Source organism: Crinia signifera, chromosome 5 (genome assembly GCF_055691185.1).
Source record: "Crinia signifera chromosome 5, ASM5569118v1, whole genome shotgun sequence".
Lineage (NCBI taxonomy): Eukaryota > Metazoa > Chordata > Amphibia > Anura > Myobatrachidae > Crinia > Crinia signifera.
The window spans coordinates 38,785,507-38,804,092 of NC_139221.1; the positions used below are offsets into that span (position 1 = coordinate 38,785,507).

At 44.4% G+C, this 18,586-nt stretch overlaps 1 protein-coding gene across 1 annotated transcript; it reads left to right on the forward strand.

Annotated features, from left to right (window-relative positions):
* Nucleotides 1-554: 554 nt before the first annotated feature.
* On the forward strand, nucleotides 555-10,641 carry GEM (GTP binding protein overexpressed in skeletal muscle). Its single transcript, XM_083187050.1, has 5 exons — nucleotides 555-705; nucleotides 3,095-3,432; nucleotides 6,201-6,277; nucleotides 7,418-7,622; nucleotides 8,922-10,641. Exons 2-5 carry the CDS (start codon nucleotides 3,105-3,107, stop codon nucleotides 9,197-9,199), a joined length of 888 nt encoding a protein of 295 aa, XP_083043176.1. The 5' UTR covers nucleotides 555-705; nucleotides 3,095-3,104; the 3' UTR covers nucleotides 9,200-10,641.
* The last annotated feature ends 7,945 nt before the right edge of the window (nucleotides 10,642-18,586 follow it).

Below are 18,586 nucleotides of genomic sequence, written 5' to 3' on the forward strand. Positions count from 1 at the left end.
TGACTGTGATCTGTCATGTTAGTGGCCTGTCATGTATTATTAGGGCATATGCTGACTTTTTGCTGTTTTTATCTAACAAAGGGCCTGATTCAGAATTGTTCACATGGCAGCGTATAATCGTTGGCTAGCGAGCAGGTAAATGCCGCCCCACCAAACGCACACCCGAATCCCCGCACTAGCATCCTAGATGGAAACGGTCGAAATGTGGGGCAGGCGCTCACATCATGTGATGTGGTAGCGAATTCGTCCCGCACCAAACAGGTATGAATCACCCCAAATCTACTTTCTTCCCAAATTCTTTGGCACAGTTCTCAAAGCTTGAGATTTTCCTTTTGATTGTTCGCTTCCAATTTCCAGTAAGTAATGAAAAAAAGATAAATAAAATAAACAAATAAAAAAGATAAACTACAGTACAGTGAGGGGGGATTAAGCTATTGTGTTAGTGTGACAGCCCACTAGGCATCACTCTTCCTTGCTGCCACTGGTGGGCCGGCCTGTGTTCTGACATCACGGAAAAGCCCGGTCCCTGTACAGTTGTGCTTAATATAAACCAGGAGAGCTGAGAAAGTCTCAGAAACAGGCTGAGGAATAACACAGGAGAGGACCTAATCCAAGCGCTTCACCCTGTGTGACTGATCTCTCCTCTCTCTGCAAAAAGCGCAGCTGACGTTTAACACTGACTGGGCTGCAGAACTAGCGTTACTGGTAAGTGCATTCGCTTTATACCGTTACTTACAAATACAGTACAGATGAAAGCATTGCAGTAAGGATACGATTCTAACTGCATAATGCAGCATTGAATGCATATATTACAATTCTTTCTGTTACCCGGCTAGATTTCAGAACTTAAGTAGTTACCAATGCAGCTATTGATGCAGTTTCCTTTTTTCTTGAGTTTATTTGATTCTTCTTGAGATATTTAAGAACTTATCATTGGCCATTTGAGGGCGTTCTATTTTATAGACGATGCTATAGAAGTTATCTTCTTAATTGTGTGTAATAAACCCATTTAATTGATTGCATGTGATGGATGTATTTAATATTTGAGATTGAATTTGTTTAGATCTAAAAAAAATCATGGCGGTTGTGATACTACAAGTTCCAGCATGCCGCATCTGCAAATGACGTCTCATATCATGCAAGACTGATCTAAACCAGATATTACTGCGCTAAGCGGAGCATGCTGGCACTTGTAGTGCCACAGCAGTTGAACTCTGATGTAGATTAGTCCTTCACTATAATATATATATATATATATATATATATATATATATCATTCATTATTTTAACCCTTTGAGTGCCAAAATCTCTGAGAGATGTGCAAAATGTCTGCTAAAAATGAAAGCATCGCACACATTTGTTATATAGATTCAAATAAAATATGTTGTGTAAGATTATATTTCCTATATAGGGTAAACATTACGGGTCGTTATGATAAATAAATATGTTTGCTTTTCAATTTTCACACCTATTTTGACAAATTCACTTGGCACTGAAATGGTTAATAAGGTTTATCTACTTTGCACAGTTTTAAGAATTGCGTCCGATGCATGGCTTATTACGAGCCTCATCTCTAGGAATATTGCAACTGCGTTGCAAGGATGAGCTAATTTTCTGTCAACTAATTGTCATTTTGGTGTATAACCTTAGCGAGTAACCTTACTAAACATGGTAGCAGTCTGAAGTGATAGAGTACTCTCCATCCAAGAGGTACATAGCCCAGATGCTTGGCCAAGGCATGTTTAGACAATCACAGCTAACCTGGCTGGCTACAAGTTGTTTCTTTAACACACTAGAAATTTATGAGTTTTTAATTTCCCTCTTGTGCCTCTAGTGGACGCCCTGTGTAATTGCAGGGTGAATAAATTACAGCTAGTGTTCTCTGGTGTAAAATGATTACAGTATTTTGAATTATGATACATACAAGGATCTTGTGCATATGATTTTGACAGGAAAGTCTTTTTGTAGTAAAAGTATAAGCATTTGAACCCATTATCGAGCCAGGTCCGTTGTCTGAGTGGAAGGGTCCCCACAGGTCAAAATTGCCAAATTGATGGATCCTTTTTTGAAAGGGGTGTAATATACTTATTTCATTGTCATACACAGAATCCAAGCGCAGTACATAGCCCTACGTATCCCAATCACATATCCATTGGGAGGTAATGGGAGGAGAGTGACTGAGTTGTAATGGAGTATAGTCAGAGAGAAAGCGAGGGCATGTGCATAGTTTGGTATGGGACAGCAAGCGCGCTCTGTTAATGATGGCGGCTGTCAAACCAAGCTCACGGATAGAGCGCGATCAAGGGACATGCATACAACTCTATCTATGAGACAGAAGGGCAGATGTATTAAGCCTGGTAAAGTGATAAAGTAGAACTGTCATTTTTTCAAACTGACAGTCAGCAACTTGACAGTTAGGGGCTTATTGGCTGCTGCGTTATCACCTTCTATCACCACTTTATCACTTCACCTGCCCCAATATATACGTATGTGCAATGTAGACTCGAGACGATGTAAAAACCAGACCCGGACCCCGGACATCAAAATCTGCGTTCCGGAACATGTAGTGTCCGGTCCAGGGGGTTTCCCATTCGGGGGGTGTTTTGTCTGGGGGGATGCCTGTAATAACTTTCACCAGGGACATGGGGAAGGGGAGATTACAGCCTCCATGTGTGGTCCGGACCGTTCCGGTTTTTGCTACATGCCCGAACCATAAAGGGAGGCTTTATTCTCCCTCTCCTCCTCTCCCTGGTGACAGCTGTCACGTGAAGCCCCCAGACCCGGACAAGACCTCGAACCGCCAAACTCTGCATTCCGGAGCTTGTAGTGTCAGTTCCGGCTGTCCGGGGTCTTGTCCGGGTCTGGTTTTTACCCATACCCTGTAGACTCAAACTATGGTTGACTTGTGCTCAGCTCTGTATCAGCTACTGTATAGTTATGTTTGGGACTGAGATCAGGCAGCTGCTGGTGGCCGGTTTTATAAAATTGACAGTAGGTTATTTTTGTTTCATTCATAGAACAAAATATTGTTAGTCAGTGTCACGGTATATAGGGTTATGTTCTTCTTATACATTATATATACGTTTCACCACAGGCGGAACACAATGACCCTGAATGTGACAATGCGGCCCACCAGCACGGCCGTGCAGAACCAGCAACGCTGGAGTATCCCCGCTGACGGAAAGCACATTCATGTACAGAAGAACCCCAACGTGCACCTGAATCGTAACTACACCATAAACCACAACATGAGACCAGAGGACTACTACAGGCGCAGCTGGTCTTCAGACTCTTCAGATTCCGTCATCTCCTCGGAATCGGGGAATACCTACTACCGCGTGGTGCTCATCGGGGAGCATGGGGTGGGCAAGTCCACACTGGCCAGTATATTTGCTGGTGTGCCAGATACTTTGGACAGTGACATGTTGGGAGGTAAGATTACATAACCGTTCATAGAAGACTTTGTACAGCCATGGTCATATTACCGTTATTATTATGTGGAGATAGATAAGGTACCATCCAGTCAGCTCCTAACTGTCATGCCACATGATGTGTTTGCAAAATGACAGTTATGAGCTGTATCTCCACTTTTTGAAGCTTAGTACATCTGGCCCTTATTTATTACAGTTGCTAAAGACAATGGGGGGTATTTAATCCAGGATTACGGCTGTCAATCCCTCCCGACAGCCGTGATCCTGGCCCGTTTGCATTTTGATCGACAGCTGAACGACATGCAGGATTCAATGTCCCACCTGCCAATCAGAGCAAAGGGGGCATGACCACAAAAACGGCCGTGGATTGTTAATCTGCGGCCGGGATCGCGACAATCCACGGCCGTTATCGGCAGAACGGGCCCGACAGCTTCTAAAGTCGGGCCCGTTCTGCCGTGATCCCTGTTCAATGCTGTCGGTAAAGACAGCATTGAATATGGACCTGCCGCTATTTCCCCCATCGGGAAAAGCGGCGGCACATTGAATACCCCCCTATTTTGTTTTTATACAAGTAGTTATATTGAGCCAATCGGATGAGTGATAACATTGGCTGACCAGACCTGCCATGTGTCAGATGCTGCTACTGTCATGTATACATACGTACAGTCTATGACTAAGCTGCATCTAACACAGTCTCATACTCTGTCCTCATGACTCACTCGCAGCCCAGGCATTAGCACAGATGGGTTAAGTGAGGTAATAAATAAGTTGCCTGTGCTTATGCATTGATATCCTTAGTACCAGGTCTGTGAGTGGGCAATGGGGAAGGGATTTGGGAAACACTGATCTAACAGATACAGGGCCAGATGCACTAAGCTTCAACAAGTGATAAAATGGAGAATGATAAACAATCAACCAATCAGCTCCTGCCTGACATTTTTCAAACACAGTCTGTGACATGGCAGGTAGGAGCTGATTGGCTGGCTGTTTATCCAACAATCTACGGTATATATTCCACACAATGAATTAGTCGATGTTCTTAATACCTGTGCAGTTACACCGCTCGAAAAAAAATAGCTGGATAATTTATTTTAATGTTACACGTACAGTACAATAATGTGCATGTTGGAGGTGCTATGAATAAAGCACAAACATATATTCTATAAATCTTACCTAAGTTCGCTTAACGGTACTTATGTAATATCTGGGCTCCCGTTTTTCTTATGAGACCGCGTCCCCTCGCGGGGCTCGCTGCGCTCGTATGAAAAAATGGGGTGCATTTTACATGGGATCCCAGATAATACATAAGTAACCGCTTAACTTTTTGAAAACCGCTCTGAAAATAACAGATACAAGTAATACTAAAGTAATCTGTAGCCGATATGACTGTGATCTGGCATCGCTGAGGTTAATGGGATGATGTGCTCTGTGAGCAGATATTTTCCATTACCGAACAAATCTGGAGTTTGTCACAATCCACAGAAGGAGGCTGTGCGAATCCTCATTGTGATGTTTTATTCCATGTGGTGGATTAATTTGTAGAAGATGTGGAAAATATCCTTTAAAACTCATGGGAGCTCTGCAGGCAGGGGGGTACGGAAAATATGGGTCTTCCCCCTACCCCTCCTCCACCCCAGGGAAAATCCCGACTAATAGTTGGATCGCTAGCTCTTATGGAGCAAATATTGAATGCATCACAGAATAAAGTTCTGCAGCTACCCCGAGGGAAACATTGTGGGCCAGATTCTCTAAGCTTCAAAAGTGATAAAATTGAGAGTGATAAACAGCCAGCCAATCAGCTCCTGTCTGACATATTTCAAACACAGTCGGTGGCATGGCAGGTAGGAGCTGATTGGCTGGCTGTTTATCACTCTCCATTTTATCACTTTTGAAGCTAAGAGAATCTGGCCCATAATTGGTGGACACCATGTTGAATGGATTAAATATTCTGAATAATGCAATTTAATGCTCTAACCTTGGCATAATATCTGTATACCACAGTATAAGTAATATACTCTAGTGCCAGCCTGACAAACCTATCTTGCCAACGGATTTGGTATGATGACCCATTCGGGATTTTGTCCCTGTTGGGATTTTGACCGTTGGGATTTTGACTGCATCCCTTGCCAACTTATACATGAAAAATAGTAACAATATTCTATATATAAACCCTAAAACAAGGCAGACATTAATCATCTAAAATAAGAATAACATAGAAGATAATAGATTCATACAATCAGCTGTTCTCATTTTCATAAGGGAATTGAACCAGCATGACCATTGGCCAAACTCGGTGGTTGCCCAGGGCACTAATAGTTAAGGGGTACCTAAATAACATGTCATAATGTCATTCATCCAATGTTTCTCGTGCCCCTATAGTGCCCCCACAAGGAGCACTTGTTGTGAACATGGAGGAGGAGCTTCCAGCAGCTTCTTATACAGTATGTGAAGCTGCTGCTCATCCATGTCTTTGATAGGCTGGGAGTGTGGCGCAGGGTTATGATGTCATAGCTAAATACTACACTTTGATTTTGAGGAGCAGAGGATGCCACACAACTTTCTACATGTTAAAGGAACAATCAAAGCATGGCGTGGTGCCACTTCCACAGACAGTGGGGCAGGAGGTTTGCACCTCAGGCTCCGTCAGAAAAAGTAGGCCCTGCAAGGACTACTTTTTGTTAAATTTGCAACACATTTAGCTTTTGCTTTATGGTAAATCATGGTCAGTTGGTTTCCTGTTTGTAATATACCTTTTTTCTTTTTCTAAAGAGAACACCTATGAAAGAACCCTGACGGTGGATGGTGAAAGTGCAACATTGATCCTTATTGACATGTGGGAAAATAAGGTATTGTCTTGTCAAGTATTTTATATATGTTTTAGAGTGTCTGAGATATTCCACATTGAAGTCTTCTAGGAGAAATGTAATTAAAGTTATTTAAGTACGCCTGCAAATTGGGAGGACATTGTTGCGCTGAACCTCTAATCCAGTGCAGCCTAACAATGACATTCTGTTCCTGGAATACTGAAAAGCTGCAGGATAGCATTCATTAACTGAGATCATAATACAAATGACTAAACAATTACATTCTGTGGGTCTGTTGGTATAGAAAGGGGTGGGGTGTGCATTTGGGGTACTAAGCCTTGGAGAGTAATAAAGTGGAGAAGGAGTAACTACTAACCAGCAGCCAGCTTCTTAAGCTGGGTACACACTGGAGCGGTGTTGGTCTGGGTACACACTGGAGCGGTGTTGGTCTGGGTACACACTGGAGCGGTGTTGGTCTGGGTAAACACTGGAGCGGTGTTGTTATGGGTACACACTGGAGCGGTGTTGGGCTGGGTGCACACTGGAGCAGTGTTGGGCTGGGTACACACTGGAGCGGCGTTGGGCTGGGTACACACTGGAGCGGTGTTGGTCTGGGTACACACTGGAGCGGTGTTGGGCTGGGTACACACTGGAGAGGTGTTGGGCTGGGGACCCTGGCCCGTTTACATTTTGATTGACAGCATATCGCCAGGCGGGATTCAATGTCCCGCTTGGCGATCTGCATCAGGTTGACAGCTCTCTCCACATTAAGCACCGGCACCCCCCCCCCCTTTCCCTATTAATATGTTGTATGCAACCGTTTGTCATTGGCGCCTGCATTTTCGCTAACCAGCGACCCCTAGCGAATCAGGCCCAAACTGCAGACCGTGTACTGTATATGTGCAATCACTCTCTGGTGAGGTTCCATTCGCAATGGGCAGCCGCAGTGTCCGCACATTACATAAATGGCGGTCACGTGAAAATAGGCGATGGTACTGGCTGTGTAGTGCCTCCGCTCTGAGAATCCCAAAAGCGTGTTATGGCCAACAAAGAGAACTGAAGCTCCCCCACTGTGTTGTCTTGTGGGACAGGTCATTGTAGTCACACGTAGAAATCCGATGTTATCACTGTGGTGCTAAGTTAAAAACATTTGGAAATCATTTTGCTTTTTCTTATTTCCAGAGTCAGGATAACTGGATGCATGACCACTGCATGCAGGTCGGAGATGCCTATTTAATTGTGTATTCCATCACGGACAGAGCAAGTTTTGAAAAGGCCTCTGAGCTCCGTATACAGCTGCGCCGGGCACGGCAGACAGAAGACATTCCTATCATACTTGTGGGCAACAAGAGTGACCTAGTCCGATGCCGCGAGGTCTCTATATCAGGTATGGGGACTGTGAGCGGGTATCTATGTCTAGACTTTGCTCATGGGTGGATTCACTTCCAGCGTCCAACCATTAAAAAGTATATTATTTTTTATGAATAATTTAACGATCAACAGTATTTACATTATAGACCACAAGGGCACTTGCGTCTCTGAATGAACAAATGATCATAATAATAGATTTGGTGGTCAATGATCACGTTGCTTATATCCAGGGTATGCTGACAGGCCGGCCAGGCCCTGGTAAAATGGAGGGGGCGTGGCCACCGCTCCTCCAGAAGGGGTGTGACCAAGCCCTCTTGAAAAAAAACTAAGGAATTTGTGCGGGGTGCAGGATCCTCCTCGCGCACACACACAGAGGGAGAGAGAGGACAGGCTGCAGCTGTCTCCCTCCTCAGCTCAGCACACAGCACTGAGCGGCCTGTGCTGAGCTGGAAGAGAAACAGTGCAGCGGCGGCAGTCTGTCATCTCTCTCCCCACTGCAGGGCTCTCTGCAAGGAGGGAGCCGGACCCTGGCCCCCCCAGCATACCCGGGTACAAAGTACCCACTCCCCCACCCCCTCCCAATGCCACTCTTATAGAAGCAGAGCAAGTAACATTGCTGCTTCCATTCATGTTATTAAATGGAACTACTGTTCTCAGAGCAGAGCAATTATTATCATTATTATCCTTTATTTATATGGTTCCACAAGGAATCTGCAGCGCCCAATTACAGAGTACATAAATGATTAAGCAAAACAGGGACCTGTAGTTGAATACAACAGAGGACAAAGACATGGTATATAACCGTAGCTGCATCAGCAGAGGACACTGGAATAAGTATCAGTGTCGCAGAAACCGCAGGATTTGGTGTCAAGATGCATTAAGTAAGAAAAGGAAAATAACATGAGGTACACCCTGTACCCATTTGGTATACTTACCTCTATTACATCTATTAGTATATTTACAGTACATTTTGGGAGTAATGAGTTGGTGCTGCATAAATCACCAGAAAAATGGTACTGACGCCATATTCCTGGAGATTCCCACACGCACAATACAGAATACTCCAGGAACCATCTTCCTGAAGACATGCACATACATAGACTATTTGCAGTTTAGATAAGAGGGGACCCTCACAGAGGTTGCACATGAGCCCACTCCGCTAATGTGTCACTGATGACATGTGATGCTTTTGGGCCTAATGTGTTACTTGGTTGCCCATTTTGTTTTAGACCGTTATTGTATCCTGTCAGAACTTTTTTGTTTGCTGCCATCATTATATTGTAGCACTGACCTATATTTTATTTTCTGTTTGTAGAGGGCAGAGCGTGCGCGGTGGTGTTTGACTGCAAATTCATCGAAACGTCCGCAGCGGTCCAGCACAATGTGAAGGAACTGTTTGAGGGAATTGTGCGGCAGGTCCGTTTAAGGAGGGACAGCAAGGAGAAGATCGAAAAGAGAATGGCGTTACAGAAAAGGAGGGAGAGCATCCCAAAGAAAGCCAGAAGATTCTGGGGAAAGGTTGTGGCCAAGAAAAACAAAAATATGGCATTTAAGCTGAAATCAAAGTCTTGTCATGACCTTTCGGTATTATAAATCCCCCGGACTTGCAAATATTGGCGACATACAGTATGCTGCCCATTACGAGGACAATAAGCAATCTATATTAGATTGAATGATGCCACAATTTATTTGTGTTTTTTTTTTTATCAGCCATGATGATATTTTCCAAAACTTTATTAGATGGACATAGACTGGTTCATTTCTAATATTTATATGCAAAAAAATGGGTGCCTGTTTTTAATGGGTTAAGATTACATTTTTTACAATTATGGTTTAATTTCTTGAGGAACGGACTCACCGCATTGATCACCGCCTCGTAGACTTTCCATCAATGCTTCAAATAATGCCAAAGATACTGGCTTCTATTCAGTAATGCACAATACTTTTATCAGATTGTGGGGTAGATGTACTAAACTTTCTAAAGAGTGGAAAAGTGGACCAGTTGAGAGGTTGCCCATAGCAACCAATCAACTTATACCTACCATTTTGTTGCATGTACTTGATAAATGTTATCTAGAAGCTAGTAATGGAATGATGGTGGAAATGGAATGATGCGTATGTTCCGCAGTATGTATGCGCAAGGCCGTGCTGCGATAATATCCTTCCTGTCAATCGCCGTTGGTAAGGTGATTGACAGGAAGTAGGCTTCTGTGGGTGGCTGTTTAGTGGTAGGGTATTTTTTATTGATGGTTGCTATGGGTTACCAGGGGTGCTGGTCTTGGGCTTGTCTGGAGACTCAGGACTGCCTGTGAACTGCAATATTATCCCCAATATCAGGGGTGGGCAATTAGCGGCCCTACAGCTGTTGATGAACTACTCATCCCAGCATGCCCTGCATTAGTTTTGCTATTTGGTCATGCTGAAACTGAGGCAAAGGATGCTGGGATATATAGTTCATCAACAGCTGGAGGGCCGCTTATAGCCCACCCCTGCCCAATATGGTATATAGCCATTCTACCTTTGACGTGAACAGAGGGACTTGGCTACACCTCTACGTACCTGGTCATGCCTCTTAACTGCCTGGGCCTGAGTGATCTCCTAGCTGCCCTTAGGGTTTCATCACCTTTTGTGCACACGTATGTGTGCAGCAGTTTTTATAAATGTCTTCCATTATCTTATTTTAGTTCTCCTCTTAGAAACCATGTTTTGCACCAAACAATGAGATGCGATTATTCTTTCACAGGACAAATAGCACCGAAGGCCACCTAGCTGTCCATTCATTTAAACAGGTCTTATATTATGTAGGAATAACATTAATGCCCTTTGGTTACTCACGCACTGTAGTCATGGTCATGTGACGCCAAAGTCACTACTGCCTCGCTTCCATAATAATTCTAGAATGTTTGTTACTTTTCGATGTACAGAAAATGACTATTTATTAGTTTGGTTCTAATAATATTTTGTAAGTGTATTTTTTTTTATTCGTTTTGTACATTGTACTTTATTACATAAAAGAAATAAATTTACATTTTCATTATGTTGTTTCTTATTCGCATATACATGGATTTGGTAGGTTCTGCTTTCTAGGGACAGCTCTCTGTTCTTATAGTAATTATGTTTATGCTTGTGGCACAATGTTACTAAACACTTATTATTATTATTATTATTATTATTATTATTATTATTATTATTAATAATAATAATAATAATTTTATTTATATAGTGCTCTTTCTGTAACAGGACTCAAGGTGCTTAACAGATAGAATGAATGTAGTACAGTACAGGAACAATGAAGAACAGAAAAGCTTTTCATAAACTATAGTTAAAGGAATTGCAGAAATGCTTAAGTAAACAGGAAAGTCTTGAGTCTGTTTTTGAAGGATTCTAGAGTGGGGGTCTCTTGAACTATGCAGGAAGTGAGTTCCATAGAGTTAGAGCCGCACGGCTAAAAGATCAACCTCCAGATGAATTACGGTAGATTCTAAGTACTGCTAAAAGTCCTTACTGTACTGTTAGTCCAAAACAGCGGCTATTTCTGAGCTATACTAGCCAGGATGTACAGTAGCTTTGTAGGGGAAGCGGCCATCTATTAGAATGAACTTAGGTCTACAGTCATTAGGTCGACCCCACTAGGTCGACTGGCAGGAAGGTCGACCTGACTTAAGGTCGACATAGGCCATGGTCGACATGACTTAAGGTCGAATTTGCATAAAGGTCAACATGTGGAAGGTCGACTGGTCATAAGGTCGACATGGGGTTTTTCACTGTTTTTTGAGCCGACATGTGCCGACAGGCGGTATTTCATGCCCTTCCATCCACTAGGGCGTGGAGGAGGTTATTAAAGCTGTGGCGAGCGAATCGAGCCACCGTGCCCGATGCATCGCGAGCGAAGCGAGGGTCCGATTCTCATTGCCAACTGTGTCCATGTCGACTGTGTCGACATTCGGATAAAAAAACAGTGAAAAACCCATGTCGACCTTATGACCAGTCGACCTTCCTCATGTCGACCTTTATGCAAATTCGACCTTAAGTCATGTCGACCTTGGCCCATGTCGACCTTCATTCAGGTTGACCTTCCAGCCAGTCTACCTAATGGGGTCGACTTAATGACTGTAGACCTAAGTTCATTCTGACAGATGTACCGATTCCCTTTGTAGGTGGTCTATTTAAGTTATATTTCAGGACATTTATTGCAGGAGACTTTTGTTTTGTAAAATGGGGTCCATATATTAGGGGGAAATTGGGGCAATTACTGTTCTCCCGATGAATGGGTCGGGACACTGGGGAAATTCAACTTGTTGCAAATCCTCGATTCACTTATTCTGACCCAAACATTATTGGGATTCGCAAGCTGGTTATTTTACCAATTTCTCAGTGGATTGTCGTGCATCCGGATCTGAAGTCCTGCGTTTTTCACGATTGGTGCATCGGATCAGTGGTGGGGAATCACCGCCTGATCTGTAGCCTGCATTACTATGTCATGTGTTACATAAACTGGCAAACTCTATTTAATAACAGTATTTGACCTATACAAATCAATGGCTGAGGCTTACAAGCAGGCTTATACTTGTGAGCTGCGCGCAGTGAGGTACCGTGCCCGTAGCATTAAGAGCACAGCGTGCCAGGCGAGGGGACACGGTACTTATATGGTGTCCATGTCAACCTATGTGGGCATAGACACACGATACCAAATATGTTGACAATTTAACTGTCTGCACTTTGACCTTGACAACATTTTGACCATGTCAGCAATATGAATGTTATTTTGACCATTGGTATTTTGAATCATACTGAACCCAAACGGATTACCAATACCTGGTGGCCATTAATACAAGAACCTAGGTATCCGGCTAACTGAAAGACGATGGGCAGGATGTAACACAGTGGGAGTCCGGCAGCCGTGTGGGATACCTAGGGGGATATTTCTTTAAAGGGGCAATAATTTACAGTGCAAAACTAAACCTAGCAAATGACTGCCCCTTTAAAAAAAAACTTTGACAGTCAATAGGTCGTATGTTTTTTAAACGTTTTTATACTTTACCATCTACGTTGGAACGGTAACGGATTCCGAGCACAGCAGTAGCGGAGCACTGCAGATGGCCCGAAGCAGAGCGATCTTACACGGTACACTAATTAGCGGTCCACGTGTTCAGGTGTCCACATTGACACAAAATAACGGAAAAACTTTTACAACCTTTACATGTGTCGACCAATGTCATATTATCCTCATGTGTGTGTCGACCTTTTATCAGTGTTGACCTACTGACTGTTTATGAGCTGACCACATCTAAAAACCTATATCCGAAGAAGAGTGTCATATACAGAACTATATCTTTTTTAGAACAATATAGAACCCAAATCTGGTGCCCAACATGCCCAATAGGCCATACAGTATGTTGCAATGCCCAGATGATGTGCTGCTATATCTGGTGCCCGGGCTACTATGCACTGCTACGGCTTTTGCCAAGGCTGCTATGCAGATGGATTTCTATTAGGACAAGTCCCAGAGTTGGATCTGGAGCCAGGTCCCATAGGCAGGGTAACATCTTGTGCCAAGACCAATATCCAGAGCTATATTTGACATCGGACAAATGTTATAGGTCCCAGTGGGAAAAATGTCCATTTCTTGGGTGATTTTGCTGCTGGTATTAAAGCGAAAATGTTTGTACAAAATCACTAAAAGTGTTGAAAAACCTGGACCCTATTAAATTTGGCTTAACCTGACTCCTGCACACTTCTGGCGGGATGCGGTCATTTGGTCTACAGCATGATGGTCGACAGTCATTAGGTCGACACCATTATGTCGACTTGGGAAAAGGTCAACATGTGTCTAGGTCGTCATGGGGAAAGGTCGACATGGTTCTGGGTCTAAGGGTCATTAGTTTGACAGTGTCTAGATCGACAGTCAAAAGGTCGACATGGGGTTTTTCACTGTTTTTTGAGCCGACATGTGCCGACAGGCGGTATTTCATGCCCACTAGGGCATCGTGGGAGAATAAAAAAGTGTGCCGAGTGCAGCGAGCGATGCGAGGGGATGCGGTGCACTTGAAACTGTGTCCATGTCGACTGTGTTGACATTCAGGTAAAAAAACTGTGAAAAACCCCATGTCGACCTTTTGACTGTCGACGTAGACATTGTCAAACTAATGATCTGTCAAACTCTACGTACCCACCCACCCTGCTGCCACTACCGCTCCCACCCTCCCTCCCTGCTGCACACTACAGCTCCCTCCCTCCCTCCCTCCCTGCTGCACACTACAGCTCCCTCCCTGCTGCACACTACAGCTCCCTCCCTCCCTCCCTGCTGCACACTACAGCTCCCTCCCTCCCTGCTGCACACTACAGCTCCCTCCCTCCCTGCTGCACACTACAGCTCCCTCCCTCCCTGCTGCACACTACTGGCGGTGCATTGAAATTAAAATAGCTGTGGGGAGCGGGCAGCTGCACAGTTCTGGACCAATTCAAATTATTTATTAACAATTATTTATGGACAAAACCAGTGCTGGTGGCTGCCAATCATAACAATGTGTACAATCAGAAGCAAATCCTGCCCTTTACCACATAACTGAACCTTTTGGCCTAGGCCGTGGAAAACTTCTGATACTCTGGGGTTCCATGATTCAAAAAGATTGGGAACCCCTGCTGTAGGTACTTTCCAACCCTCCCAGCAAACTCTTTTTTCCCTGTGTGAGCTCTCCCCCCCCCGTGTCTGGCAGATGAGAGCTATAGCAGATAAAAAGGGGGATTATTGCTGCATAACAGATTTTGAAAGTAGCGGAGAAAAAACACACATTTATAGTTCACTATAACATGGGTTGGGATCATATGGTCGACCAAAGGAATTTTGACATTCATTAGGTCGACCACTGAAGGTTGACAGGCCTTCGGTTGACACCTTCAAAGGGTTGACATGGGTTTAAGTTAATAGGGTCATTAGGTCGACATGGGCAAGGTTGACAGTCAAAATGTCAACATGGGTTGGTCACTTTTTTTGTCCAGAATGTCGACACTGTCAACATGGACACCGTATCGGTGTACTGCACTCGGCACACTATTCTATTCTCTCTCTACACCCTAGTGGATGGTAGGGCATGAAATACCGCCTGTCGGTACATGTCGACTCAAAAAAAAAAAAAGCGAAAAACCCATGTCAACCTAATGACCCTGTCTACCTTCAGTGGTTGACCTAATGAATGTCGATTTTCCTTTGGTGACTGTATACCCCATAACACATGCCCTCTAATGGGATAAGACACCCCACCTCCATTAAAGGATTAGTTGGTTTGGATATAAACCAAGGAAGCTGAGAGATACTTTCTCAGTGAAACGCGTTGAGCCTTAAGCTACCAACCTTCCCAGACTCCTCCTTCGCACCACTCTGAAGCAGAACACAGCAGATCATCTGTTAAGGTGCCCATACACTAGTAAGTTTTATCTTCAGATCTGGCTGATTGGAACAAAACCATGGTTATGGATGAGTGACAGTTTGTCAGTTTTCCAGCATTTCCAAGCAAATGGTCAACTGTCATTTGCTCTCATCCATAACCATGTGTTTGTTCCAACCAGCCAAATCTGAAGATAAATCTGAGTGTGTATGGCCACCTTCACCCTGTGGACAGCCTTATCAGCCCTGTACCATCTGCTAAAGAATGCACTGATCTGTTGTTATACATATTTGGGGGAATGTAATAGGGCGTGAGTGACAATCAGCAAGTGAGCGATTTTGCGAGAGTTCCCCACTTGTTTTTAAAGCGAAAAATCTTTACACCCCAAAATCAACCTGGTTCAGCAGTGAGTACACTCACAAAATCTTACTTGATCTTAAACTATTATATCACACAAATTAGAAATGATTGGATCACCCGCTATTATCATTACTACAAACTCATGCTGCTTTCAGACCGCATAACTGGCTTTGACCCTGTATTTGGAAACGTTTCCAAAAACGGGTCTGCCAGATAAAACCCCTTTCACACCGCAGCACTTAAACGGTATATTACCGTTTAAGTGCCGATTTTTTGACACTGGCAGACCCGTTTTTGGAAACTTTCCAAATACAGGGTCAAAGCCAGTGCAGCCTTCAGCCCTCCCCTCCGTGCAGCTCCCCCCCCCCTCGCGCGTGTCGACCGAGAGCATGTCGACGCCCCCCGCGCGTGTCGACGCCCCCCGCGCGTGTCGACACCCCCCGCGCGTGTCGGCGCCCCCCCTGTCGACTTACCCCGTGCCGGTATCTCCGTTGTGGTTCCCGGCACTGCAGCTCAGTATGCTCGGAAAGCACTTATGAAAAAAGTGTCTTCCAGAAAATGGCTGCCCCATAGGAAAACCTGTTTAAAAAAACTGTCTTTCGTATGGGGGCAGCCATTTTCTGAAAGACACTTTTTTCATAAGTGCTTTCCGAGCATACTGAGCTGCAGTGACGGGAACCACAACGGAGATACCGGCACGGGGTAAGTCGACACGGGGGGGGGGGGGGGCGTCGACGCGCGCGGGGGGTGTCGACACGCGCGGGGGGGGGGCTCCAGTGCTGTGAATACTTAATGAGCGCTCATTAAGTATTCACTGTGCTGAATTTAGGACCCAGCTCATTGGCTGGGTCCTAAATACCGTTTCAGAACCGATTTTGAGCCTAAAATACCGGTTCTGAAACGGGTAGGACCCTGCATTTTAACCGGTTAGAAAAAACGTTTTTTTCTAACCGGTTAAGTGGTCCTGCACCTTTCAGACCGCACACATTACCGTTTTAAAACGGTAAAAAAACGGCAATATACCGTTTTTAAAGTGCGGTCTGAAAGGGGCATCAGATACAGTACAAATATGAGCTGGGACGGTTTACACTTTCTTAATAATATATTTGCATTATATCTAGATCACATTTTCATATGAATTTATGATGTGTCGCTTCTAGGGATGCCTATCCCGGGTCATTTCTCAATCCCCAGGATCGTAGGATTGGCATCCATAATATTAAATAAAACACCCACGCCTCCCCAACCGACCGCCGCATAAAATTACTTACATGGTCGGTTAGTCCGACAGGTGGTGCGGTCAGAGAGAGTGCAGGCGGTAGCAGAGCGAGCGCAGGCATGTGTGAGGTTGCGCCCTGCACAGTGTGACCTCTGACACCACACTGTGCAGAGCAGCACGCCGAGTCGAAAACAGCCAGGCAGCATCTGAGCAAGTACTCAGATGCCGCCCGGCATTAGACTGCTATACCTCCCAACTGTCCCGCTAAACAGGGAACATCCCGATTTTTGGGGATGTTCCCGAGTCCCTCCCGTGGCCAGCAGTGTCCCGCTGCAGGGGGGGCAGTTGGTAGTCCCCCCCAATCTGACGGAATAGACGCTGAATGTGCACATCGTTTATTCAGCGGCACAATGCGAAGACCCTACTCTGGTTATGGAAAAATTGGGAGGTATGAACTGCGCAAGTGCAGTCTAATCCCGGGATTGAAAACTTTAACCCGGGATTGAAATCCCACCGATTATGGGGCCAAATCCCGGGATCCCGCTGATCCCAATTCCGGGATTGGACACCCGACTCCCTTCATTTTTCTTTCCAACAGTTCTGTTCGTACAATCTGAAAACACTTAAATAACAGTTATTATGTTTTATTATTTTATTTATCTTGCAATTGTAACTTCTTTTTCTGTTGTTCTAAAGTGTAATCATTTTTGAAAAGCAGATGGCAGGTGTGCTATGCCTCGGAGAGTGTCAGAGTGGAGAGAGATAAACTACCAATAAACTACCAATCAATTGGCTCCTAATTGCCATTTTGAAAACACATTCGGTAACATGGCAGTAAGAAGCCAATTGGCTGGTACTTTATCTCTCTCCACTATATTACTCTCCTAGGCTTAGTACATCTCTCTCTCTACAAGAGCAAAGAATATGGTTTTAGCACTGGTTGTGTATTGAAATAACTACGTGACATGTGGTACAGCAGAAACCTCGCTCTGACCACGTTCCTCTTCTCCTTTTCTGCAATTCACAACCACGTCTCATGTGAAATGAACAAGACCTGTGGGGCTATCTCACATAATAAAGGATCATGCAAAGTGTTGCATATAAAATGATTTCCTGTACATATATTTCTCACTTTAGATCAGCTGGGGAAAGGAACGGTCTCTTACAGAGCGGATTAAGAATATAAGACTTTGGTTACATAATGAAATAGTCTGTATGCAGGAGAGAGTAATGGTGACAGGTGCCTACAACTATAAATAATATATCTGCCCATTTTTTCAGGTAAGTGAATGATTTCTGTAGGATAATCTATGACAACTTGCTTGCTTTTAAGGCCCCCATCCACTTGTGTGGGTTGGCACTTTTCATCCGATTCCGAGCTCCCGGAATGAGGTATTGGATGAAAAGTGGCCATATCGCATGCACTTTCATGTTCCCATGCAGCTTGGCGTGTTCCCATGAAGCTTGGCGTGTTCCCATGCAGCTCGGATAAGAGACATAGATTTTACAGGCTGCCATGAATAGTTATCGCAGCCCGTAGCCATGAATGGGATCGCATATGATTCATCCTATGCAAAAGGACCACATACAGGACCTTATTCAGATCTGATCACAGTGCAAATTTGTTCTCAAAATGAGCAAACCCATGTGCACTGCAGGTGGGGCAGATGTAACATGTGCAGAGAGGTGTAACATTTGTGTGAGTTATTTTGTTTCTGTGCAGGGTAAATACTGGCTGCATTATTTTTACACTGCAATTTAGATTTCAGTTTCAACACACCCCACGCAAATGTAACTCTCTGCACATGTTACATCTGCCCCACCTGCAGCGCACATGGTTTTGCCCATTTTGAGAACAAATTTGTACTGCGATCAGATCTGAATAAGGGCCACAATGCGATCCTGCTGGCCGGTAGCTGCCTGGTGAGTTGGCGGGTAGCGCCTGCGTGGTATGGCAGGCAATCCCTTGCAATGGTGGCTGGGGGGCTTTAGATCTTTGTAAAAGACAGTACACCT

Bases quoted from the DNA above. Each gene is read 5' to 3' on its own strand.
- GEM (XM_083187050.1), top strand. From the start codon at position 3,105: ATGACCCTGAATGTGACAATGCGGCCCACCAGCACGGCCGTGCAGAAC. The intron at 3,433-6,200 runs GTAAGATTACAT...CTTTTTCTAAAG, and splicing joins GGACAGTGACATGTTGGGAG to AGAACACCTATGAAAGAACC. The intron at 7,623-8,921 runs GTATGGGGACTG...TTCTGTTTGTAG, and splicing joins CCGCGAGGTCTCTATATCAG to AGGGCAGAGCGTGCGCGGTG.